The sequence below is a fragment of the Equus quagga genome, chromosome 1 (genome assembly GCF_021613505.1).
Source record: "Equus quagga isolate Etosha38 chromosome 1, UCLA_HA_Equagga_1.0, whole genome shotgun sequence".
NCBI lineage: Eukaryota > Metazoa > Chordata > Mammalia > Perissodactyla > Equidae > Equus > Equus quagga.
The window spans coordinates 34,957,470-34,983,538 of record NC_060267.1 but is presented as its reverse complement, the minus strand read 5'-3'; the positions used below and the strand labels follow the sequence as shown (position 1 = coordinate 34,983,538).

At 42.0% G+C, this 26,069-nt stretch overlaps 1 protein-coding gene across 2 annotated transcripts in view; it reads right to left on the bottom strand.

Moving 5' to 3' along the window:
- The window catches only part of BCAT1 (branched chain amino acid transaminase 1), a 108,988-nt gene that overhangs the window by 53,752 nt on the left and 29,167 nt on the right, over nt 1-26,069 (bottom strand). Inside the window, exons 2-3 of one of the 2 annotated variants that reach the window (XM_046647892.1) lie at nt 16,279-16,350; nt 6,296-6,496 (exon numbers count right to left, since the gene is read on the bottom strand). In XM_046647892.1, the coding sequence (XP_046503848.1) occupies nt 6,296-6,496; nt 16,279-16,350 (273 nt within the window). The remainder of the gene's footprint in view (nt 1-6,295; nt 6,497-16,278; nt 16,351-26,069) is intronic. The other variant, XM_046647903.1, reaches the window with a different exon arrangement.

Below are 26,069 nucleotides of genomic sequence, written 5' to 3'. Positions count from 1 at the left end.
AGTTTTCATACTTGGTTAATTAATTAAAATCCAATAGTCTTTCAGTCAAGGTTCAAGTGAGAAGAAGCAGAATCAGTAGGAAATACGTGTAACATTAACAGATTTATTGGAAGAAATTGGCCAATGAATTTATGGAGGCTGGCTAGGCGAGTCAGAAACCCACAGGACAGGCAGCCAGAAAGAGAAGATCACAAGCAGGCTGGACCCCAGAGATGTGAGCTGCAGCCTATCCACAGGTGGCAGTCAGGAAGGGAGAGATCCAGGAAAAGAATGAACCTGCAGGTCTAGCTGCTGTGTGGTCTCTCACCTCACAGAAGTCCTAAGGTCAGGCTCACCCCGAATAAGCTCCCTGTTGATTAACTTTAAATCAACTGATCAGGGATTTTAATCACATCTGCAAAATTCCTTCACAATAGTCCCTAGGTTAGTGTTTGACTGAATAACAAGAAGGTGTGTGTATGCAACAAAACGGCCACTGCCTCCCTCTGTTCTCCAGTGCTCACAAGAGAACGTCTTATAGTCCACGCTAACCAGGAAAGTAAAAATGAAAATCTGGGGACTGTAGTTCAGACTAGCCAAATTGACACATCAAAACCACATAGTCAGGACTGACCCCATGGCCTAGTGGTTGTTTGGTGCACTCCACTTTGGTGGCCCAGGTTTGGTTCCCAGGCGCAGACCTACACCATTCGGCAGCAGCCACGCTGGGGCAGTGAGGCACATACAAAAAAGAGGAAGACTGGCAACAGACATTAGCTCAGGGTGAATCTTCCTCAGCAAAAAAGAAAAAAAGCCATCGTAGTCTATCTTGTACTTTGAATGGATCCTTACTCATGCATAAATTTGCAATGTCATGCAATGGTCATTTGGAAAATGTTGGTTTACTGCGTTATGCAGATCTTCCAAAGGTTAACACTTTTTTCATACTCCCTCTGTATATATTTTTTCATACTATATATAGAAATATATTTTAAAACCTGTTAATATCACCACCAATATCATTAGAAAATTCTTTAACAACTGAAAGCGTCAAGTCATGGTAGTGAATATAAGTTTCCCAAAATTTGAATTTTCACTTGAGAGCTAGAATTTTATCACTGGCAACAAACACGATCCATTGTTTTGCTCGAAGTGACAGGCTCATTTTCAAGAAAACACCTGCAAAATGCTCAAGTCTGAATAACGATACTTTGTTCTTTCCAGTAAAAACGGTTCTCGATGAAAAAAGCAGCCAGCTCAGCTCACCACACACAACAATCACACGATTTCTTTTCCTTGCAGTGCCACAGTACTTCAGTACACAAAAGTACTTTATGTGAAGCTGCTTTCATCACACAGAATATTAAAATGACATTTACTTAAGAGTCAAAATTTAACAGAATTGATCATTGTTACTGCTTCACCAAGAACATTCTTAAGCAAGACTGACATTCTTTTTATCCTGCAATGCAGACAGCAAAGAATATAACGAGTAACCAGAGACGCTGAGCATCAGAGTTTTACCTAGCGCAAATGTCAACACAGTGAAAAAGAAAAATGTCATGGTAGTATTGTAAAAAATGTTTTAAACTTTACGATCTCTTGGAAGGGGAGCCTAGGGGTCTGTGGACCACACCTTGAGAACTGCTAAGTTAGAGAAACTCATAAACAAGTACACCAACATACTATGTACCAGAAAGTTCACAGAAGGAAATTGCACAAATGTCCGTCAACAATAGACTGAATATATTCACATAAAGGAACACTATTACTACAAGAACACAAAGTGGTACTACCACCCTTAGACCCAGGCAACCAGGGGCTCTGCCCTGAGCCCCACTCTTTAGAAGGGCTCTCCTCCCTGCCTTCTTCCAGCTGTGACCTTCCTCTTGGAGCAGGTAGTCGGCTGGACCTTGAGTTCCTTTTCTAAACCAGACTCCAAGTACCCAGTTCTCTAGAGTTCTCTGTCCAAATGGCCTTGATCTCATTTTTAGGGCCTGAATGGGCCTCCTCAGGTTCATCCTCCCAAGAACAGGCAGCACCAGTGGTGTGCCCATGCCCAAGTCCAAGGGATGGTCAGGGGTCATCTGTTTGCAAGTAGAGTGGGTATCTACACATGTGTGTGCAAGGCCCCTTGTGGTACAGGAGGCAGCTAGAACAGGAAGAGATAGAGAGGATGACCCACGGGGTCTCTCTGCTTGCACTTTTGTCCTAAGCCCCACAGATGTTAGGGTTGATGCTGGATGGATAGATCTTACATAATACTGAGCTAAAAATTAGGCTCACACACACAATATAACACCATTTACACAAAGTTCAAAAAGAGGCAAAATACAGTGTTAGAGATACAGATAATTCAGAAAGAAAAGCAAAGAAAGGTCACCACAAAACTAAGAATGAGGGATGCTAGAAGACATGGTTCACAACGTGGAAGGGACACACGAAGGCTTCTAGGATGCTCAAGTGCTCTATTTCTTTACCTGGATGGTAGCTATACGAGCATTCATTTATAAGTATTCACTAAATAGTAATATATGTTATCTATTTCTTCAAACTATGTTTTATTTCACTAAATATTTAACCTGAAAATAAAATGCCTGTTATCAAGTTTCCTTTTCTTTCATCCATGTTTCCTACTCACAGTTCACATTTCTCTCCTTCACTATTTGAAACCTTCGTATATTTATCTATTAAAAAATACTTTCAGAATTCACGAAACCACATGTAGTTGCAGATCTCAAATAAAATGAATTCTAGGAGCAATAGGGCTATTGAGTGGAGGAAAAAGATGTCCAAGGAGATTACTCATGTATCTACTTTTGGATGAAAAAATTACAACTATTATTGAACGTAAGAATCAAGTTGGCATCCAATAATATGATGTCATAAGTGTGTCAGTATAAGAGAAACAGTCACACCGATGGAAAAGCCTGAAACATGAATGTTTCAAATGCAGCATTTGGGAAGAATACCTTTGAAATAAAGTATCTGCCTAAGTTCTTTAGTGGGGATTGAAAAAAAAAGACAAGAAAGAATTCCTGAGGGTGACATCACGGGTAGTTGGCTCACCATCCTATACCCTGCACTCTGCAGAGTTCTGAGCATTATAGTAGGCACTCAACAGCCATTGAATAGGTGACTAGGAAATGGAATCAGTATGCCTGAGACGACTGAGGGACCCTGAGGTTCTCTGCACAAGGCAGTCACCCTTCCTAAATTCCTGTGATACTGTCCTAATAGCTGACCTATTTAACCTAAGAGCCCAATCTGACAAACGGCAACCAAATGTATCCCTCCCGGTTTATCACTGAGAGATGTGAGGCTGTATTTTCCAAAACTGAGCACACAATATTTCCAGTCCCACGTGCTCTTCTAGAACCTTGACATTCCTCATCAAGAGATGGAGTGTTGGGGCCGGCCTCGTGGCCGAGTGATTAAGTTCACACGCTCTGCTTCGGCGGCCCAGGGTTCGGCCGGTTCGGATCCTGGGCATGGACCTAGCACCACTCATCAGGCTGTGCTGAGGCGGCATCCCGCATAACACAATCAGAAGGACCTACAACTAGAATATACAGCTATGTACTGGGGGGCTTTGGGGAGAAGAAGAAGAAGGAAAAAAAAGAAGATTGGCAACAGTTGTTAGCTCAGCTGCCAATCTTTAAAAAAGAAAAAGAGATGAAGCGTACATCCCCTCCTTTTGAACTTGGGCAGGCCTTTGTGACCACCATGACAATACAGTATGACAGAAGTTAACGCTGTGTGATTTGAGGGTAGGGCATAAAAAACAAGAGAGCTTCTATCTGGGCTCAGTCTCTTGAAACACAGCTTTGGAGCCTGAGTCACTGTGTACAAAGTCTGACTACCCTGATGCCATAGCATGCTTGAGAGACAGGAGTGAGGCCAGAAGAGTCCCAGCTTTTCAGTCCCCAGCTCTTTGGGTTTCCCCGCCCAGGCACCAGATATCTGAGTCAGGAAGCCTTTGAGCCGACTCCAAGCCCAGCCACTATCTGACAGTGACCACATGAGAGACCTAAAACAACAACCACTTAGCCATCCTAGTCAACCCCCAGAATCATGACAGATAATAAAACGGATGGTTGGTGTTGTACACCGTTAATTTTGTTACATTGCAACAGATAACTGATGCAATACATAATCCAGATCTGAATGCAAAACACTTTTTGAATTTATATCCTAAGTGGACACTAACAACACAGAGAAGATTTCAGTTTTTATTTAACAAAAAGAGTAATCTGGGATTTTTTTTCTGAAACTACTCTGATCACAAAAATCTAAATCAGCAAAACTAATCAAACTCGCCTTCCAACTCATCTAAATAGAGTTCCAGTGAGTTTTCAAAACCCAATGGCCATCAAAATCTTTTTTAACTTTCAAAAATGAAATTAACCCAGGGGCTGGCCCTGGGGCGTAGTGGTTAAGTGTGGTATGCTCAGCTTCAGTGGCCCGGGTTCGAGGGTTCAGATCCCAGGCACAGACCTATACCACTCATCAGGCATGCTGTGGCAGAGACCCACATATAAAATAGAGGAAGACTGGCAACGACGTTAGCTCAGGGCTAATCTTCCTCTAGAAAAAAATAGAGGAAGACTGGCACAAATGTTAGCTTGGCAAATCTTCCCCAGCAAGCAAAAAAAAAAAAAAAGACATTAATCCTTTCTCATTTACTTCCCATAGGCCAACAGTTCTCAAAATGTAGTCCCTGGAGCAGCAGTATTAACATGACACGGGAACATGTTAGAAACTCTGAGGGTGGAGCCAGGTGATTCTGATGGATGCTAAGTTTGAAATCCACTGCCCTGGGGTTTGTCATATTCCTTCTTTCAAATTTATAAGCACTTTCTTTATTTCATTTGCTCTTCATTATACTCTACAATGCAGGCAAGGGCAGCTACCATTCTTATTTTATAATTAAAGAGACTGAGGCTTGGAGTAGATAATGAAAGAACTTATCCACGTTGATACAATTAAGACACAGAGCTGAGAATGGCAACTTAGATGCCTAAGTTTAACATCTGCTGGATACACTTAGGCAGTGAATGCTTCCAAATTATTCGAATTTATAGTTTTGAACAAGCTAATTGGTCAGGCTTCTTGATAATTTTAGTGTATATGTTTAGGGGTGACATCACAGGGAGCAGGAACTTGGCATTTGAACGCTGACTCCCCCGTTAATGCTGTGTAATCTTGGCGAAGAAACTTAACTTTCCTGAACCTGCCTCTGTGCGGGCTACTTCTAATAATAGTACTTCAGGGGTTAACAATAACAGCTAACAACTGGGCTCTGACTCCACACCAAGCAGGGCTCTACATGCTGAAATGAGTTATCTTCTTTTATCCTTCTAGTAACACTATGAGGTAGGAATTATTACTACCTCAATTTTAGAGGTAAAGAAATTGAAGCACAAAGTGACTAAATACATTTCCCAGATCACAGAACTCCCTGTGGAGCAAGACAGACAGAACTGGAGCCCGGGAAGTCTGACCCCAGAACCTAAACACTTGATCTTATGCTTTCTCACTTAAAATAACTAAATGAGATGATCCATATGTGGTATCTAGTACAGGGCACACTGCAGGAATTCATAAACACAGGGAGTTATTTTATCGCTATTGTTACAAATATTTTGTATTACCATCTTTTGGTCCCTTCATAGGTAGGCCACTGCTATTTCCAGCACCCCAATATTCTAGGAAAGATGTCCAATAAATTAAAAATGAGTGAATAAAATGAAGGTGAAGGGAACAGGGAGTATATTGTGTATCTGGCTAAGTGTGTATCCTGAGAAGGACCAGTGAGGGCATTCTCTGAATATTTAACATTTTATGCTTATAATTACTCCACTCAAACCTGAAGGATCACATTTAATTACAGGTCCCTTAACACGCATAACCACATGTTACCAGTGGTCATAAAAACATGCAGTTAGCATTAAAATCTAAACATAATATTCTACTCAATGACCCCTTCTCAATCATTAGAAGATCTAAGAGAGGTGACAGTAAAATATTAACAGTACTGGCTTTTCGATTGCTAATTTTCTTACCAATTGTGCTTCCTCTTTGCTCTCAATGACTTTGTTACTGACGTTACAGAAAATTCAATATTATCTGAAAAATTAGTTAAGACTTACCTTCAATCCAACTGTCTACAGGAAAAGTTTTAAAGACATTTATGACTGCCTTGAGTAAATATGATAAAGCGCCCAGCCCCCAAAACCTGTTGTAGCATGGGGAGCTCCTTAGTACCTACAGTAAAGACCAAGCACATCGGCATCGTTAATTCCCATGTACTTACTTCCACTGCATAGTGGAAAGCCGAGGTGCCAGGATGCATGGATAGGTTTTGAAGAGGCTTGATATGTGGTTTCTCCCATCCAAACTCTGAGGACCACTCCACTGTCAACATGTGATCCGTGAAAACAGTTCCAAAAACCAGAGTATTTGGGTCTGGTTTTTCCTTTAAAACAGTAGCTGGTGTGATTATTAGATCTTTAGCCTGGGGAAAAAAAATCAGCACCATTAAAGAAAAGTCACTGAACATCCACTGGCAGCCATGATATAGAGGGTAAAAAGATAAAATTTAAGTCACTGGCTATTAAAAAGTGAAATCCCTTGACTTTTTTCCCCTAACCCTACAACTTGCTTATTTTATAACTGGAAGTTTGTACATTTTGACCACCTTCACCCATTTCCCCCACCCCACCCCCACCTGACTTATAAATGTTGGCAACTACCTCAGAAATTTTACAATGCCATGGGAACCAAACAAATCACGCCTGGATTCAGAATTTGGCTTGTTGTTTGAAATCTCTGCAATGTACACTGCCTAATAAATATCAGAAACAAAAGTCAGTGATATTTAGAAACAGAGGCAAAAACAGCAGATGGGGTAAAATGATGCAAAAAGGAGAACTCAATCTTTCTTTGTTACCATCATAGGACTCACGTTGAGCATTTGGAAAAGAAGAAAGAAGTGTCTTCTATAATAAAAACAGTGACACGCACAATGACTTGTTACACTAAAATGGATGTCATTAAGAACTGAACTTCTTGGTGATGGTTATCCTCCAACTCTCCCAAAGAATTCTTGGCAGAGCCTTCGAAACCCCCCTGGGTGCACTGGAGAAGAAATGAGCAGACTGAAGCAAATGTTCTCCTCTTTGAAAACAAGAATGAACACTAAGATACCAATCCTCTGTTCTGTGTGGAGGAAACAGAGAACAAAGGACCTCTTATTCAAAGGAAGACAAATAAGAGTAATAGGAAACAACCTCACAGTGCAGCATCTCACCAGCCCCCACAGAGCCAGCCTGCCCATTTCAAATGACCAAACACAGAAGCATACGGACCACAGACAATACCATCATTGACTTTACAATAGCCCTAGAAGGCTGACAAAAGCCACAGGGGAAGGAGCTTTTGGGCCAGTTAAAAAAGCGCTGTTAGGGGCTGGCCCCGTGGCATAGTGGTTAAACTTTGGTGCGCTCTGCTTGGGTGGCCAGGGTTCACATCCTGGGTGTGGACTTACACCACTCATCAGCCATGCGGTGGTGGCAACCCACATATAAAGTGGAAGAGGACTGGCACAGATGTTAGCTCAGGGTTAATCTTCCTCAGCAAAAATAAATAAATAAAATAATAAATTTTTAAAAAAATTTTTAAATGCTATTAACCAGGACAGGTTCAGCTTGTTAACAGCTTGTAAGAGATGTCAAATTCCACTTCTTTTAATCCACAAAAGTGCTCATTTCCATCCAAAACCAAATACAGAACTTCACTTTACATCCTCAGCTTTTACCACTTTTAAAATGATCTAATTACTTCTGATCAGCTCACTGCCTTACAGCTGCCTTAGTCATCTCATAAATTATGAATGATAATCAGTTTTATTTTTAGAATAATATTCAGGCTGAAAATGCATTCTAAAACAACCGGAAAGCTCACATTACAGTGACGCATAAGGCATGAAGGACAACATGTCACTGTAATTTTCAGGCTAGTCTAGCAATGCTACTCTGGAATATGCCAATAAAATGACAAATTTGGGGAAAAAAAAAAACCCGACTTTCTTCTGTGGCTATTTAATCCAAGTAAGTTAACTTAAAACCCTTTCCTAAGAGCAAGAAAATAAACTTATTTAAAGGGATACATTCCAGCTAAATTGCTTTGATCCTTGAACCCCATTTCTCTCCTTTTATCCTCTAGACTCAGCAGGATGTTGGGCAAATTTGACATGCAGGCCAATTTTGTCAATTTCTGGCCTATTTTGTAAAAAAAGTTTTAATGAAACATAGTCACAGGATTCTTTTACCTTCAATGATGGCACAGTGCACTAACTGTGTCAGAAATCTGATGGCCCTCAAGCCAAAAATATTTATTATCTAGCCCGTTACAAAACATTGTCAAGGGGGCCGGCCCAGTTGTGCAGCAGTTAAGTTCACATGCTCCACTTCAGTGGCCCATAGTTGGCCAGTATGGATCCCAGGTGTGGACACAGCACCACTTATCAAGCCATGCTGTGGCAGGCATCCCACATATAAAATAGAGGACAATGGGCATGGATGTTATCTCAGAGCCAGTCTTCTTCAGCAAAAAGATGAGGATTGGTGGTGGATCTTAGCTCAGGGCTAATCTTCCTCAAAAAAGGAAAAAAAAATTGCCATTAAAAAAAAAATTGCCAGGCCAGCTCTGTGGCTGACTGGTTAAGTTCGAGCACTCTGCTTCAGTGACCCAGGGTTTCGCCAGTTCAGATCCTGGGCGCAGACATGGCACTGCTCATCAGACAGGCCATGCTGAGGCAGCGTCCCACATGCCACAACTGGAAGGACCCACAACTAAAAAAACATTCAATTATGTACCAGGGGGCTTTGGGGAGAAAAAAGAAAAAAGAAAATCTTTAAGAAAAAAAAAACTGCCAATCCCTCTAGACTGTTCAGACAAGAACTCTGACTAGAGTACTCACAGTTAAATCTCCAACCATCGCACAGTGCCTGGCACACACAACAGTAAAGGTTTTCTTACCTACTGAGAAAAAGGTTTGGCTGATTTCAGATGAACTCCCTAATGAATGACAGATTCATTCTCAGAAGATGGCCGGGATTTAAAGGGAGTGAAATTCTACCATAAACTTTTATGACATGAATGGTTTCACAGTATTCTTGCACAATGAAGCACTTGTGATTTTGCTTCAGTTACTAGCTTTTTTTAGGGGATGGCGGGGAGATCCTGGGCTAAGAAAATTCTGGAACCATATCAATATAGTAAGACAAATTTAATGCAAATTTTCATCTAAGACTATTAATAAAGGTTTCTTATTAAAGGGGAAGGTAAGACACAAAACAAGAACAGAAAGATGAGAGTAGGTGAAAATGGAGAGGAGGCAGGGTGGGTAGAAATGGTGAGTTTTTTATACTCACTGAATTCTGGATACATCTTAAATATTGCAAAGGCAACAGAGCTCTTGGTATTTTGCAAATGACTGAACCAATAATTTGCATGGTTCTTTAAAAGTAACGGAAAAGTTCATCCTCCCAGCTGCTATTTCTATCATTAGCTAATCAATTCTATCATTAGTTAACCAACAAGAAGCTGCCCACACATGATCATTATACCTTTAAGGAGGTCTAAGCTCTACAACAACTTTTCCTGCCACAAAACCAAGACAATGGAATATATACAACTTTATTTCAATGACACATATTTTATTTCAATCTACATAATATTTTAAAAACAAGACTATGTCTTTGCCTCATATCAAACAACTGTAGGGTGATTTTTCTTTCCTTCCCTTGTTCCTCTTTCTTCCTCATCTGCTTTATTATTCTTAGTATTTTGCCTTTTTATTCACCCAGTGAACATTAGCTGCACCAGCACAGTAGCTCAGGCACTGCACTGAGTAAACACAGGAGATACCAGATGCGTATAGCACAGCCCTTGCTTCTCCAGCAAGCTCACCGTCGGCCATGGACAGGCAGCAGCTGCTGTGACCAAGTGTTATTCATTCATTTAACCTCATATTTTTTGAGCTATTTATTATGTACCTGCATTGTCACAGGCTCAAAGGAACCTCAGGGAACAAAACAAGTCCTGTTCTCTTAGTAAGAGGAAACAGTAAAAAGAAACAAATGGATAAATAGATGTCAGGAGGTAATTAGTGCTATGAAGAAAATGAAAGCAGCTTTAAAAGGATAGAGTGGGAAAGAGAACGCTTCTTTTAAATACAAGGGTTAGTTAGGAAAGGCCTCCCTGATGAAGCAACATTTGAGCAGAAGGTAGGCCATGTAGCTATCTAGGGGCAAAGTATTCCCAACAGAGGAAGCAAGTGCAAAGGCCCTGAGGTGGGAACATGCTTGGCATGTTCAAGAAACCCCAAAGAGCCCAACATGGCAAGAATGCAGGAAATGTGGGAGCGGTAGAAGAAAGTCATACAGGCACTGTGGCTGCTGCAGTAGGAAAAATGGATGGGCCAAGAGAACCAGTTCCTCCAGTGTATACTGACCCACGTTCCAATTCTCCATGAATTCTGGCTCTGTACAACTGAGATTGTACCATCTTTCTTATTTCCCCAGGAATCTTCACCATAGGTGCTGCTGGCAATTAAAGTAATCCCAGCTTCTCTCTCTATTCCACGCAATCTGAAGGAGTCATGAAGAATAATGCCATAACCATGGCTAACTTCCTTTCATTTCTCGCTGTTTTAAAAGAATGAAGGAGCAGAGGAGAAGCGGAGAAGGATAGTGTCACTGGTGGTAAAATAAGAGACTCTGGGTCATATGGAGTTTTTTCCTTGAGCCTCCACACTTTCCCCTCTGCATCAGTGACTCTCACCCTTGGCTGCACAGTGGATTCAACTGCGGAGGTTTTTAACTCCCCTCAACTGGACCCCATTCCGGAACTGAACCACAATCTTGGAGAGATGAGGTGAGGGGGTTGGTTGGTTGTTTTGTTTTGTTTTAAGTTACCCAAGTGATTCTAACTGTGCCCTCAGGGATGAGAGCCATACCACACCATCTCCCTTGAAGATTTCCTCACCTTGAAGAGCAATGCTTCCCAACATTGGCTGCTGAGTTGATTTACCTGGGAAGATTGTGTTTTTTAGAAAAATACCACTGCCCATGCCCTACCTAAGATCAATGAAAAAGACACTCAAGAGTGGGGGTCCATACAGAGGAAGGGCTGAGAACCACTGACAAGAGATACAAGTCTCGTGAATTTTGAATTCTTACTAAAATCCACGTACTCTTTTGCAATCGTATGACCTTGGTTATCCCAAACTGAACATATCTAAAATGGAACACACAACACTTCCTTTAAAATTGGGGTCCTATTTCTGATATTCATATTATTTTCTTTATTTTGAGGAAGATTAGCCCTGAGCTAACTGCTGCCAATCCTCCTCTTTTTGCTGAGGAAGACTGGCCCTGAGCTAACGTCCGTGCCCATCTTCCTCTACTTTATATGTGGGATGCCTACCACAGCATGGCATGCCAAGCGGTGCCATGTCTGCATCCAGGATCCGAACAGGTGAACCCTGGGCCACCAAAGCGGAACATGTGCACTTAACTGCTGCACCACCGGGCCGGCCCCTTGTATTACTCTCTACTTCTTTACTTCTTAATTCTTATTTTTAAAATGCTGCTGTAAAGAAGAAAAGCAAAAGGAAAAGGAAAAAATTTCCAACTACAACCCTGGCAACCACATTCCCGCTTGCCAGAGATGACCTCTGCTACAAATTCATTGTGCATTTTTCTTATATTTTCTTTGCATCTTTATTATCTTTGAGGCCATTTATCATTCTCACAACATTCTCCCAACCCTCAGTTTCCCATGTCAATCACTGAATTGAGACACTTGTGCTTATAAGTATTTCTTTAATAAATCTGATTCCTCAATTTCTCCTACCCTCTCGGTAGCAAATACCTAGTGTCTCTTCCTCATAATCCCTCATGAACATAATCACATGCTTGATCATGCCCTTCAACGCCCATGGACAGCTAAATGGCTACAGATTCAAGTCCAAATATTGTAACCCAAAAATCAAGAAGCCCAAGTATGGCACTAACCTCCTTTTTCAATTCCACCTCTCACTAAAGTTCTGCATAAACCTTTTACTTATCGCTTTTACTTATCGTTTAGCAATGCATTCAGCTGCAAGTAAGTAAAAAACAAAGAGGAGTTGGTTTTCTCCCACAGCAAGTGGGGAGGAGTCAAGCCTGGCAGCATCGCATAGTGTCAAGGCTCTGTGATGTTCTTGACCCTCTCCTCACAGTGAAAAGAAGGCTGCTATAGCTGTAGCTTCAGCTTTAATGACCTAATCAAGGTCCAAAGAAAGAGGAGGAAAAGGACCATACTAGCCACATCTGTTCCCTTGAACACAAAAGCAAAATTTTCCCAAAAATTCCCTTATGCCTTCTTGGTTAGACATGTGTCACATTGATCTCTCTCGCTGCAAGGGAGGCTGGGAATGTAAGTTTGTCACCCAGGGCTAGTCAGAGAATTGCAAACAAAATCAGGGTTCTGTTAACAAGGAACACAGGTAGGGCTGTATTTTGGGTACACACGACCCCGAACACTTACCAGCCCTCAGGCATTCTTCTTTACATGCTTTTGTCTAACAAGGAAGGAGGGATGGGAGGACTAAAACTTCCCACCCTCCCCTCTTGGGCCTCCTGTCATTTCCTCCACTTGTCACAGTGGACATGCGGTGCCTCCAGTTTATCCAAACTCCCTTATTTCTTCCTCCAGCAGTAAGTGTGGAACTGTAGTTCTGACCCAGAAACCTGGTGGTAGTCTCAGCTTTTCAAACTGCCTCACACCTGCTTTACTCACTGCTCATAGAACCCCTCTATCTAGACAGCTAATCCTCCAAAACGCTTGGTTTGGCTCTAAAAAATCCTTTTAATTGACTTGAACAATTGGGAACGGAAGTCATTTCTCTTTATTATGTTGACTTAACTCTCGTTTAGCGCAGTAAGGATTATATATACATATCAAATATGTCTGGTTAATTCTGTTCTAAACTTCACTAAATTTGGATTGATCATCATGGTTATGGTTATCTCAACATAATAGACTGCTACAGTTTTTATAAAAAACATTTATACTTACTATATTTCATAAAAACGATTTGTTGTTGTTTTTATTACAAACCCTTAAAGAATCAACTTTAAGAATGATTATGGCCCAATACATCATTTTTACCTTTCTGAACTCTCTCCTTAAAATACTTCTAGGACCATCCATAGAGACACCCTGGCCCTGAGAGATCAAGTTAGTAATGGCAAAGCAGAGATATAGAATAAGGTGTTTTTATGCTCGACTTAGTGCCCTTGTAATTATAACATGTTAATACTAGTTAAGTTACTAGAAATTGAGTATAAGTTATTAAATTACCAGGTATTAGCTCTATTTCAGTAAACTACTATATCCTTTTATAAGACATGTGATTTCTTTTCTTTTCTTTTTTTTAAAGGCTAATCCTTTTTTTTTTCCTCCACAAATCCCCCCACTACATAGTTGCATATTTTTTTTAGTTGTGGGTCCTTCTGGTTGTGGCATGTGGGACGTCCCCTCAGCATGGCCTGATGAGCAGTGCCGGCAAAACCCTGGGCCACTGAAGCAGAGCACGAGAACTTGACCACTCGACCATGGGCCGGCCCTGACACGTGATTTCTTAATGATATTTAGAGTAACCTTCTAACTTTCTAATTTGTACTTAGGGATTGCCCTATACACAGTTGTTTACAGTAATGCACAATTGGGCAGCTTCCGAATTTCATCAAGAACTCTAATTTCCTTTATTTGAAAAAATGTCTGCAATTCTGGAAACTCAAAATACCAGCTTTTAACCTGAGCTCAAAGAGAAATTACCTAAGTATACTAAATCTAAACAATTAGGGTGATACAGTTGAACGAAGTTCAAAAGTAAACAAACGATGTTAACTGAAGGTGTGTGACTGGTTTTGAGTAGACATGAAATGTAAGTCTGAGAGAAAAAAGTCATTGGCATAAAAGAAACAAATTTTATAAATAATTTTTATCAGTGTTCTATAGAAATTATTCTCTTTTTCTACATTTCCTTTCCAAAGATGGCTAAAAATAACAGTATTTGTAAAATGATACTTTCTCCTGCGTAATTAATCTCTTGCCAATGCTCCATGCTCTCTGATGACTTCAAAGTCAGGATGGTTCATACCAAATGCTTGTGGAAGAATTCGGAAGGCCACAATGACTGGCTTGTGAAATGACAAGAAATACTGACAGAAACAGGGCATATGAAAAACCAGAATTTCCTAACTCAAATTGCGTAGTTGGGTTAACCATTTGGTTTGAAATGGGAAAGCCCATAGCAGGCTAGTACAAGTCGGTTGAGAGCATCTGAGGACAGTGTCAGCCTCCATTCAGACAGCTTCTGCTCACCACTCAATGGTGCATCTATACTTGACTGCACTGGCCTCAGTACTTACACTTTCAAAGACTATCTCTGCACTGCGACTGTATCAGAAGTTGCATAACTTTGTTCTACAATGAGCACATTTTTCTTACTCTATTTGGAAAGCCTTTGCCGCTACATTCATGATCTTTTAGTGACACTCTTAAAATCTAATGGGGAGGTAGGAAGAGGAGAATTACAGATTTGGAGTGTCACGTTCTGTGGAGATCTATAAAACAGGGGGAATTGGAAGAAACAGATAGCCGACCTCTTTGAAACAAAGATACTGGCGTTCACACAAAGATTCCATAGGATTCTCCAGTAATAAGGCATCTCATTGCTGATCCGTGGGGAAACTGCATCCTCACTTAAAAACGACCACGTCAAAATGGGGGAGGAGAGGCAATATGAAAACCATCCAAGAGAGACCCAAAAGGCAGTTTAAAAGTTATAAATGGGGTAAATCAAGGAGATAGAAAAATATGTCAAAGATAGTCCTATAAAACCCAACACTTTTCTCTCACAAATTACCAATTTGTTTTCATTTGCTGCATCACATATGCCCTCTAAATACCACCACCATTGCTACACATGTTTTGCTACGTAAATGCCTGAGTGTGGAATGTCAATATACCTCCCCTTTAACACCTAATATGTAGAAATCTAAATTAATAAAGAGATTATTTACATTATGAATTCATTCTTCACTTTGCAAAAATTCTTCTTTATGTATAAAAGTAGAAAGGTCTTTAGGGGAAAATTGTGTTTATCTATATCCTTTGAGGAAGGTACCTACTGTATAAAATGACCCCGAGTAGGAGTCCCTTTTATCTCATTTTTTCTAGGACCCATATCTCAATATTAATCCTCAAAATCCATTAGAGCTTAGTCTTCATAGACTAGCAGAACAGAGTAGATCAGCTCTAGGGCTACAGAAGATATCTTTAAAGGACCAGGAATATTATGGACAAATAAAATTCACAACATTATTTTAGTGAAGAAATTACTCTATTCTGTTATATTCTGGTTTTTAAAAAATCCTGAGAGCAGACACCTTTTCCTCAATTTATCTTGGAATTCCCAATTCGTGGCACAGTCCCAGGCACATAGTAAGAGCTGGGGAGGTGTGAAATTGATGAGTCAAGTTTCACTCCCTCTCTGAACCCCGCCAGGCTGTGAGATCATTAGGACACTCTGTGCAATGGATGACAATTCACGGTGACTGAAACAGGCAGCAGGAAAGGAGAAGGAGGCAGAAAGAGGAGAAGCAAAAACCTCCATGGTTGGGGTGGGGAGAGAGGTGGAGAGAATGACGTACAGAGAAAATAACAAAATACTTTACATTTGTATTTTTACGATTTTCAAAATACATTTAGAAGATTCTTTCTCATTTGCTCCTCACTATTCCTCTGTGAAGTATGGGATTATTTATTACATAAACCTCATAATTTAGACAGAAAAGAAGGAAATACAACACTGTTACTTTGAAATGTTAGGTGCTGCTTAAAAAGAAAAATCATCAGTTTAACTTTCCACAAGGACAGCGAAGGGTTACACTTATTATACAATCAGATAAACCTCTAGGTGAATATTCACAAGTTGATTATTCTCCAAGAAAAATTTATGATTCATGAAACAAAATAAGCAATTAACTGCCAGGTAATTTTAGATGTGATCAATCTACGACTGTTCCCCAAATGATTTTTCCCCCTAGGAGTGAAATTTAAAATGCGTGGCAGCATATCTAAACTACTGTATAAACCAGTGAAAATTGCCCTAAATCTCAACAAGAAATAGATTTATTAGGTTGAACTGTTGTTTCATTTAACCTCTGGCAAATAACTTACCTTAAAAGTCCCCACCACCTCTTTTGATCCTGTTTCTCCGCTGCATTCCGCGGAGCATCCATTATTGCAGTCCTTAAAAAAGAAGTAAATCCATTAAGTAAAACCAGGTGAGTAACCGGGGCCTGGAGGAATCAATATGACTCACCATTACAGCCTCTGCTCCGCTCCCGTCCGCAGGCGAACAGGAAAAGGAGGATCAAGCCCCAGGCGCGAGCGCCCAGCGAGAGCGTCCTGGGAGCGCTGCCCTTCACTTTCTACCCTGCCTGAGGTCGCGGCCGTTTTTGTCCTCCACCGCCGGCTTAGGGCAGACTGGTTAAATTCCAGGTTCGCCCTACCGAGCCGGGGCTCACCAGCAAAGAACAAGAAAGTAATTGTCTCCCTTACGTCCCGAGTAAATAGTCTCGACTAGGATTTTAAACCGTTTATAGAAAAATCTCCTGGGCGCGCTCAGCCTCGTGGTCTTGTCAATCACTGGCGCACAATAGCAAGCCTGGAAAAGGGATGGGGACGAGAGTGAACCATTTTCTCCACGGGCAGGGTCCTCCGACGCAGGCGCGTGGGCACCAAACCTCACACATTAAGGACAAAACCTCATGGAATTAGGGGATAATTTAAAAGATACTTGAGGACACAATGGATGCGGGGCGAATTGGAAAAAGGTGCAAAGATTAAAAAGAAAAAACCCAAAACCAAAAAAGCCTAATCCACTAAATAGCTACGAGAGAAAGGGAGGAAAGGGATCCAAAGAGGCAGAATGCTGCGGTCAAAATATTTTGGGGTGGCGAAGACACGCGGGATGTGGACGTCGGTTCTGGAGCCCAGAAATTCCGCTCCCGCCTCCTCCCCCAAAGCAGCGTCCATGGCGACCCTCCCGCTCCCCATGGCTGTCCGCGCCGCGCTCCGGAGCGGGTCCCCCGCGGGGCGTTAGACCTGGCCGGCAGGGGCCTCTCCGAGGCGAGGTTCGCAGGATGGGACTCAAGATTTCGGGCAGGGCTAGGGGAAGAGGGGACGCCTCGCTGGAGACGGAACGGCGGTGCGGGGCGAAGCACGACGGTGCAGGAAACGGCAGCAATGCGCCCGGCCGAGCCCGCGGGCTTCGGAGACCTGGGGTCCAATCCGTTCCCCCCTTCCGCAGACCCCCGGGGGCGAGGTACCTGGCGGGCGAAGGCCGCGGCGGCGCGGGGCGGGCTGGCCATGGGGAGGCTCCCGGAGCGCGGGGCTGCGGAGAGCGGCGGCGGCACGCAGCGCACGGCTGGACCCGAATGCAGGCGGCACGGACGCGGCGGCGCGGGCTGCCACCGCCCGGGGCCCCGCGCCAGGGCCAGGCGCAGGGAACCACGTAGCCCCTCCAGCATCTCTGGGGGAGGAGCCTCCACCCTGTCTGGGCCCTCTCGTTCTTCAGTCGGGAAAATCAAAGCCCTAGTCGTGCCAGCCAGGCTCGGGCTGGGGCACGAGAGTGCGCGCCACGAGCGAGCGCCTTTCCCAGCGCAGGCACTTCGCGAGCATCCTTATTTAGCAAACAACCCCTGGGCCCGGAAACGCCCCTCCGGGTTAGCGAAGGCAACCTCGGGGAAATCAATTTACATTAGGGTAGATCTTCCGCCGACAAATCGACAAAAGGCAGTTTCTGCCCGCGGACAGTTTGCAGCCTGGATTGGCAGTGCTTCATGGGCTCTTGTCTGCCACCGACCCCCACGTGCAAACTGAAGGGGAAGATCGCGAGTCTGGGTTTTAGATTTCTTTGCGCCACCTCCCCAAGTCGGATTTGTAACTCGGGGTGTTGAGGGGCTACCAGGCTCACATTCCCTGAGAGCTATTTCTGCTCAAAGACCTCGATGGCTCTTAGACGCACCCATTCATCATTTTCAGGCAAAAACAGACCATCAAGATCTCCCAATGGAACTCTTTCGACAGTTTTATGATGTAGGCCTGTGATAGCAATATTTACAAAGAGTGCTGGGAAGGGGACGTTTGAACTACTACCCAGGTTAGAAAGGGAAAAGGAAGATTGGAAGAGCTATTGTCTCTGCTGGCGTGATCTCCCGGGGCAATGTCAGCCTAAAAATGAGCCTTCTCCGCTTTCAAGTTAATAGGAAGTGGAGACTTGAGCTGGCTGGATCTTGGAAAAGGGGAAGGGCGGTTTATGCTGGATAAGAGCGGTTAAATCTGGTCTGGTTTTAGCCTTGATTTCATACGGCCCTAAAGACAATATAGCTCTAATCTTATCAACTCAGAAAACAACATTCACTTCTCACTTCCTCCCTCCCCTGCATACAAGGCATAGAAAAGCCTCTTATACTGGGGTGGAGTCCTAAATCTCCAGACATACAGTCCAGACGTGTCACATGCCATCAAAGAGAGGCCAGTGTCGCTGGCAACTCAGACTCTTTTTAAAGAAATTTAAAATCAAATTTTAAAATTGAAAAAAAAAAAGGACAGACTAAGTAAACTCTAGAGGTGCTCTAGAGGTGCTAGTTTGAGTTTGAGACCCTTGCCCAAAGTTAAGAATAAGAAACCCTTAGTTGAAGAATTAGAAACTTTCTGTTCGAAAGGTTGTCTACACCAGACAGTCATACAAACCTTTTATGGTTTTAAAGGTAGCCTCTCACAACTCCAGTTTTCTTGCTATTTTAAATGTTACCGGTAAATCCTCCCTTTTCAGTCAAGAAAGCATATATAATACAAGAATGATGTTATTAAAGAATGACCACAGTGTCACCTGCTCCTTTCCTCTCTTTCAGAGCCAAACTGTGTGAAAATGCCATCTGTATTAACTGCTTCTATTTCCACCCCCTTCAAGTGACTATAATTTGACGTCTGTCCAATTATTCTACCTAAACAAGATTCCTGATAGTTTGTTTTGCTCAACCCAATGGTTTTGCTTCCTGTGCATTTTCATGGCGGCACCTATATGCTGATGACACCCAAATATTTATTTTTTTCAGTTCACTTCTCTCCTGAGCAGTAAGTGCTTATAGTCAAATATCTATCTAAACTATCTATTATGTATTATTCTGTATGTGACATTTGTGAAGGCACTGGGCTGGGCTACATGCTGGAGATGCAATGTCAGCATACCTCCATCCTATTATCCTGCATTGCCTCCAGCCAGATAGAAAAATGTTACTTGTGTTAAAAAGTGTTAATTAATCCTACAAATGTAAAATTGCAATGTAACAAGTGCTCCGTGTGCTTTAAGAGCTTCTAGTAATGGCATGTAACTAACTCAGAAAGGCCTGGAAGGGCTTTCCAGCAAGAGATCCTTGAGCAGAGATCTGGAGGATAAAAAAATTTGCTAAAGGAGGAAGGGATGAAGAACATCCAGGATGAAAGTGAGTTCCAGGGTCAGAGGACATCTCTGAGAAGGGAAGGAATGTGGTGCTTACAGGGGACTAAAAGAGAGCCGGGGGCTGGAGAAGAGACAAGAGGAGAGAGCTGGGGCCAGGGTGAGACTGTGAGGGTGGGCAACCAGCCAACGATGTAGTGTCTTAAAGAGAGAGTTAAAGGATAAGCTTCCCCCAAAAAGTAAAAGCATGGCTGTCCTATGGATATAAAATGAACTTGTATTGTAGAGTTTATTTAACTCATTTAAGGAAGTTACCAGGCAAATGTTAAAACTGGTTCAAAGAACAGACACATTTCTGGGTCAGGAATAGTGCAATGAATTTGCAAATGGACATAAAACTGGCTTCTTCCACAGTACGGGAGAGAACTGAATCCTGATCTTCAGAATTTATTTACCTGTCTACAGACAAGAATTATTTTGCATATCTATCATTTATCTGTAAAATAATTCAAAAACGGGGGGCCGGCCCGTGGCCAGGTGGTTAAGTTCGAGCCCTCTGCTTCAGCGGCCCAGGGTTTCACCAGTTTGAATCCTGGGCGTGGACATGGCACCGCTCTTCAAGCCATGCTGAGGCAGCATCCCACATGCCACAACTAGAAGGACCCACAACTAAAAATACACATCTATGTACTGGGGGGCTTTGGGAGAAAAAGGAAAAATAAAATCTTTAAAAAAAAAAATGAAACAATGTAAAAACACAGTGAAAAGGCCCATGGAATCCTAAGAACAGGAAAAACATTTGAAAGGATTAGGTAGGGAATGAGGGTGGAGGGGTGACAGGATGGAAGGGCACTCTGCTGCAGTTTGGAGACTGGAGAAGGGCCCAGGTAGAAAGGAATGGATTTATGAGGATTTATTTCAGAATCCACGTATGAGATGACCCCATTAATAAGTCGGACTTGGCGGGTGGTAGGTGATACAGATGGAGAGAAGCGGCCAGATTGCTGCAATCGTTAGATGATAGGATATGAGAAGGAATAAGGAAGAGACAGGTGCCAAAGAGGACTCCTTGTATTCTGGCTTGCTCCTCTGGTTGGTGATATTCACCAAGAAAAATAGAACACTGAAAAATGATGTGGTTTGAGGGGACAAGCAGGCATCTAGTTTGTGACACATTGAGTCTCGAGGTGCTTCTGAAACTGGCTGTTAGAGATATGCCTATCTGAAGCTAAAATGAGAGCTCTGGATTAGAAATAAACATTTGATGAGTTACTGGCACACAGATGGTAACTGAAGCTACGGGTGTGAATGAGAAGGTCATATCTGTGCCTCAGCTTTCTCATCTGCAAAATGGGACAACAGCAACACTTCATGTTTGCCAATTGGGATAGGTTATAATAACCTATGTAACAAATGTAAATTACTTAGAATCTTGCCTGGTAAGTCTTAATCTCTCAATAAATGTAGATAATGATCATTTATCCTAGTTGGCAAACATTTTCTTAAAGGGCCAGAGTGTAAATATTTTAGGCTTTGAGGGCCGTGTGTTCTCTGCTGCAACTACTCAGATCTGACACTGTATCACAAAAGCAGCCGTAGATACTATGTAAAAGAATGAGCATGGCCGTGTTCCCATAAGACTGTATTTGCAAAAACAGCACAGAGTGGATATGCAGGTTGCTGACCCCTCCTCTATGCAGTTGCCTAGCTAGAAACAGAAGGGTGGTCCTTCAGACACAACCGCATGATCACCAATGTCTGTCCATTCTAGCTGCAAATATCCTGACAGTCGCCATTTCTCCAGTCATACTACAGCTCTCCAAGTAGTAAAGAGCTTTCCAGAAGCCTCTCTGCCTCCAGCCTTGCTTCCCTTTAAGCCACTCTTAGCATGGCAGTCAGAGAAATCGTCTCGAAATGCAGATCTGAACCCCTCTCTTCTTGGCTGAAAAATCTTCAAGGCTTTACATCATCCTTATGACAAAAGATTTTAGCAAGCTCCCCGACCCATCCCATATTCTGGCCCCTCCCCCTGACTCTCCAGCTCTCCTTTTGCTTCTCTCCCTCTCTCCAGCCACACATTTCACTTATTGCAGTCCTTCCTTGTGACGTCAGGCCTTCTCACAGCTGGCCCTCCCCTGAAACCCTCCCCGCCATTGCCAGGCTCTCTCATCCATCCTTTCTCCGTTTACACATCACTTCCTCGGGGAGACAACCCTGGATCCTATCTAGGCTATGGTGGGTCCCTCTGCTGTTTATTTCCATAGAATTCTTTCCACTTCAAAGTAACCGTCATGCTTTATTCTAATTATTTGGTTAATATTGCTCTAACTTTTATGATGGGAAATTGTACCTATTTTGTTCACTTGGCGATCTGCCCTCACCCATTGCCAGGCACACAGCTGAGAACTAACAACGACCTGTTCAATCGCAGCTCTCTCATTTTTGTAAAAATATATATTTAATATACTTTGGAATTTTAACCGCCAAAGCTTACAATATAATAGATTAAAAAAGTCCCCAGAGCCCGCTCTATCCGTAGATACAGGCTCCTTTCTCCACCGAATGGCTCTCCCTCAGCCTGAGTCTTTCTCTTTCCTTTTCCTTTGTTCTCGTCCTTCCCCCATCCTTCTCTTCCTTTAACCAGCCACCATATGGGCTTTCAATGTATTATGACTGTTAAGTGCTTTCCAACAGAACATTCTGTGATGATGGAAATGGTCTGTGTCTGCACCAAGCCACATGTGGCTATTGAGCATTTGAAATGTGGTTAGCGTGTGTAAGGAACTGAACTGTTCATTTTGCTTAATTGTAATTAATTTTCATTTACATTTAAATAGCCACGTGTGGCTCTGGTGTAGCGCAGGTTTGGGCATCGTCATATGTTTGCTCATAGTTGAGAGCTGGTACCTGGCTTGATCACTTATCAATTCTATGAGTTTTGGCAAATTACTAACTTCTTTGGAGTCTCACATTTAAAACTCAGAGTAGGTAATAAGGCAGTGATGAGATCCAACATGAAGCTGTGTATAAAGCACTCAGCAGTACTTAGCATCTCATAATTGCGTAATAAATGTTAGCTATTATTATATTTCTGTTTACATAATTTAAAAAAAATCATGATTGTTTTTCACTTATATATAGCCCTTGGATTAGGTGTATTAATGATCAGAACAATAATATATGAGGAGAGACCTCAAAAATGAACATTTGGCATTTCAGGTGTTTTTTTTTTAAATGTAAACTCTATAAAATACAAAGCTCAGTTTGGTTCATAAAACAAACTTCACACCTATTATTTACATGCTTTCTGGTTGGCCTTATGAAGATAAAGATGGATGAGGCACAGCTCCTGCCTACCCTGAGAATCCCCATGTTATGACTCTGGGAAGGAAAGCCACAAAGAAATCTTGACAAAAGAATCCTCAGTTGGGCTTATTTAATGCCAGTTCCCCTTCAACCAAGTAAAATGAGCAATTCTCTGCGGTATGTTGATAGTTATTGTATCAGTTTCTTCGGACTGCTGTAACAAAGTACCATAAACTGGGTGGTTTCAAACCACAGAAACATTCTCTGGCAGTTCTGGAGGCTAGATGGGGGCAAGGCTATGCTTCCTTTGAAACCTGTGGGGAGGGGAGACTCCTTCCTTGCTTCTTCCAGCTTCTGGTAACCCCAGGTGGGTCTTGACTTGCCCCAGAAGCAGTTCAGTCACTAAAGGGAGATCACAGGTGTCCCCCTTTGTGTATCTGTTTCCTCCTCAAAAGACACCAGCCATATTGGATTAAGGGCTCCTCCTAATTCAGTTTGACCTCATTTTAACTTGATTACATCTGCAGAGACCCTATTTCCAAATAAGATCACATTCACAGGGACTGGGATTTGGGACTTCAACATATCTTTTGGGGGACACAATTCAACCCCAAGTAACTGTCAGCCTACAAAAACAGAAACCAGTTTAAGAGGCAAAACATTTATTTGGGGTCAAAGGACTACATTTGGGGAGCACAAATTCAGGTAGAAACCAGAAAGTGTCCTGATTATAGGAGAGGGGCTCAGAGTTTTTGTGGAGAAAAGGGAGGAAGATGAGGTAAATTGTATTAAAGAAGAGTTCATTGGTGCTAGATAAGGCAAGGCTAGGTGTGTAATTCATGGATCGACTTGAGTGTCAGTCATCAGCCCAAAGGCTAGACTTGTCCTTCAGTAATTGGTTAGCAATTCAGTCATCAGCAAAGTCCAATCTCATCAGTCCTTACCAACAGGATGTTATTGTCCTTATTGACTTACTGGAGTGTTGGTGGTTTAGTCCAGTTTGGAAGATAAAGAAAACAAGGCAATTCCTCTGAAATGGCTGCTCTAGCTCTATTTTATGGCTCTACTCATGTCATCTTTCACATTTTTCCCTTTTGATCAAGATCTTTCTCTGAAAGCATCACTGTCAAACACTGGAAAGTATTGCTGATCCGCCATCAAAGCATTGTTGGCCCCTCATTGCCAGGAAGGCTCATTCCTGGTATGTCGTGTCCCACATAGGAAAGAAAGCAGTTTTCTTAGGAGCCTTTAGGTCACGTTTGAGCAACAAGACTGCCAGAGCAGAGGAAGCTTCTACCATCAAGTTCATGTCAGGGTAAACATCTTCTGCAGTTCCATGAAGTTTCACAAGCCTTAGTAATCATTTCAAAGTGCTGAGTGCCCATTATCTGAATGGTGTTTTTATAACATGAGCTATGCAGAGGAGACAAGGTTTTATAACAATGAGAATTCCTATAATAACAAACAAAATGCTGTATCCAAATTGGAGAATAGACCTAAACTGGGAGGCAATGCCTGGGGCAGTCAGCTAAAGAGATCCAAGAACCACAGGATATCAGTAGGCACTGCCTGTAACCATTCAGCTTGTGCCTGGATTCTGTCTAGTGCTGTCTCTACCTTGCCAGAGGTGTTTACCCAAGTAAAACAAGAGATATTTACAACAGTTATAAATGTTACCTCTTAAATCTCTGGAGGTTTGATTGGTTAGGCAAGAAGTTCTAGACACTTAGCACAAGGAATTAGGGAGAAAATGGTGGAGAGATTGTTAATTAAATGTCCTACATAATTCTCTAGATTCATGTACAGGATGAGGCTTCTGATGACAAACCCAAGAGTTAGAAAGATTTTTTCTATTTTGTAAGAGATTGGGAGATGTAGATAGTAATATTGTCTTTCTAAGAAAGAGAGGAGAAAATCAGGTAGAGTTGTGTCATGTCTTACCCAGTTCAGTTTGATGATCTGAAAGTTTATTAGAAAAGTGTATTCTAGAGTAAGTGTCAGAATCCTTTCCATGAATCTCTCTGAAGATGAAACATTTTTGCAAAAGCATCAGGGTAAAACAATAACTATCTATAGATGACAAAAGACTTAACATCATAATGTAATTAACAAAGAAACGGTTATTTTTATGACACACATTTTTAAGATAGTGACTAGAATTATGACTGATAACATTATCCCAAGACATATCAGAATTTTATATAATTTTTAGAACACTTATATTAATAACATTGACCCACACAATAGAACCTAAGAAAGTTTATCATCATTTATTTGACAATGCTTCCCATGAGATTTTACATACCAAATAAGCCTAATTAGTTTACTATTTCCCTTTTTATAGGAAGAGAACAAATTTTCTTGAGGTGAGGTGTTCTAGGACCCTCTGGAAAATGTCAGTTATTTCCAGGTCAAAAAGACTTCATTTATAATTTGATTTGAGGAAATTTGTCAAAACTATCAAAATGTTTTAAAACACTTGATCAAATAGGGTCATAAGCCACTGTGAAACAATGCTTAGTTATCCATTTAACCAAAATGACAACGGAAGATGTTAAAAGCATACACAGAGAGTTAAACCGTTGAAAAAACAAACCCCCCAAAAACCCCTTAGTACTCTTAATAGAGAGGCCTCAGCTTTTTTTAAAAAAAACTTTTTTGTTTGTGTGTGAGGAAGACTGTTCCTGAGCTAACATCTGTGCCCATCTTCCTCTGTTTTTTATGTGGGATGCCACCACAGTATGGCTTGATGAGTGATGTGTAGGTCTGCACCCAGGATCTGAACCCATGAACCCTGGGCCACCAAAATGGAGCACATGAACTTAACCACTACACCACTAGGCTGGCCCCATCAGCTTTCTGAACATAGGGAATTACTTTGATAAAACATAAAATCCCTGCCTTTTTGGTACACTACTCAAAGGTAAAGAAAAAAAACCTTCCACAATCTCTTTATTAAGAACAGAGTAGGGGGCCGCCTGGTGGTGCAGCAGTTCAGTGTGCACATTCTGCTTCTCGGAGGCCTGGGGTTCATCAGTTCAGGTCCTAGGTGCAAACATGGCACCGCTTAGTAAAATCCATGCTGTGGTAGGCGTCCCATGTATAAAGTAGAGGAAGATGGGCATGGATATTAGCTCAGGGCCAGTCTTCCTCAGCAAAAAGAGGAGGATTGGCAGTAGTTAGCCCTGAGCTAACTACT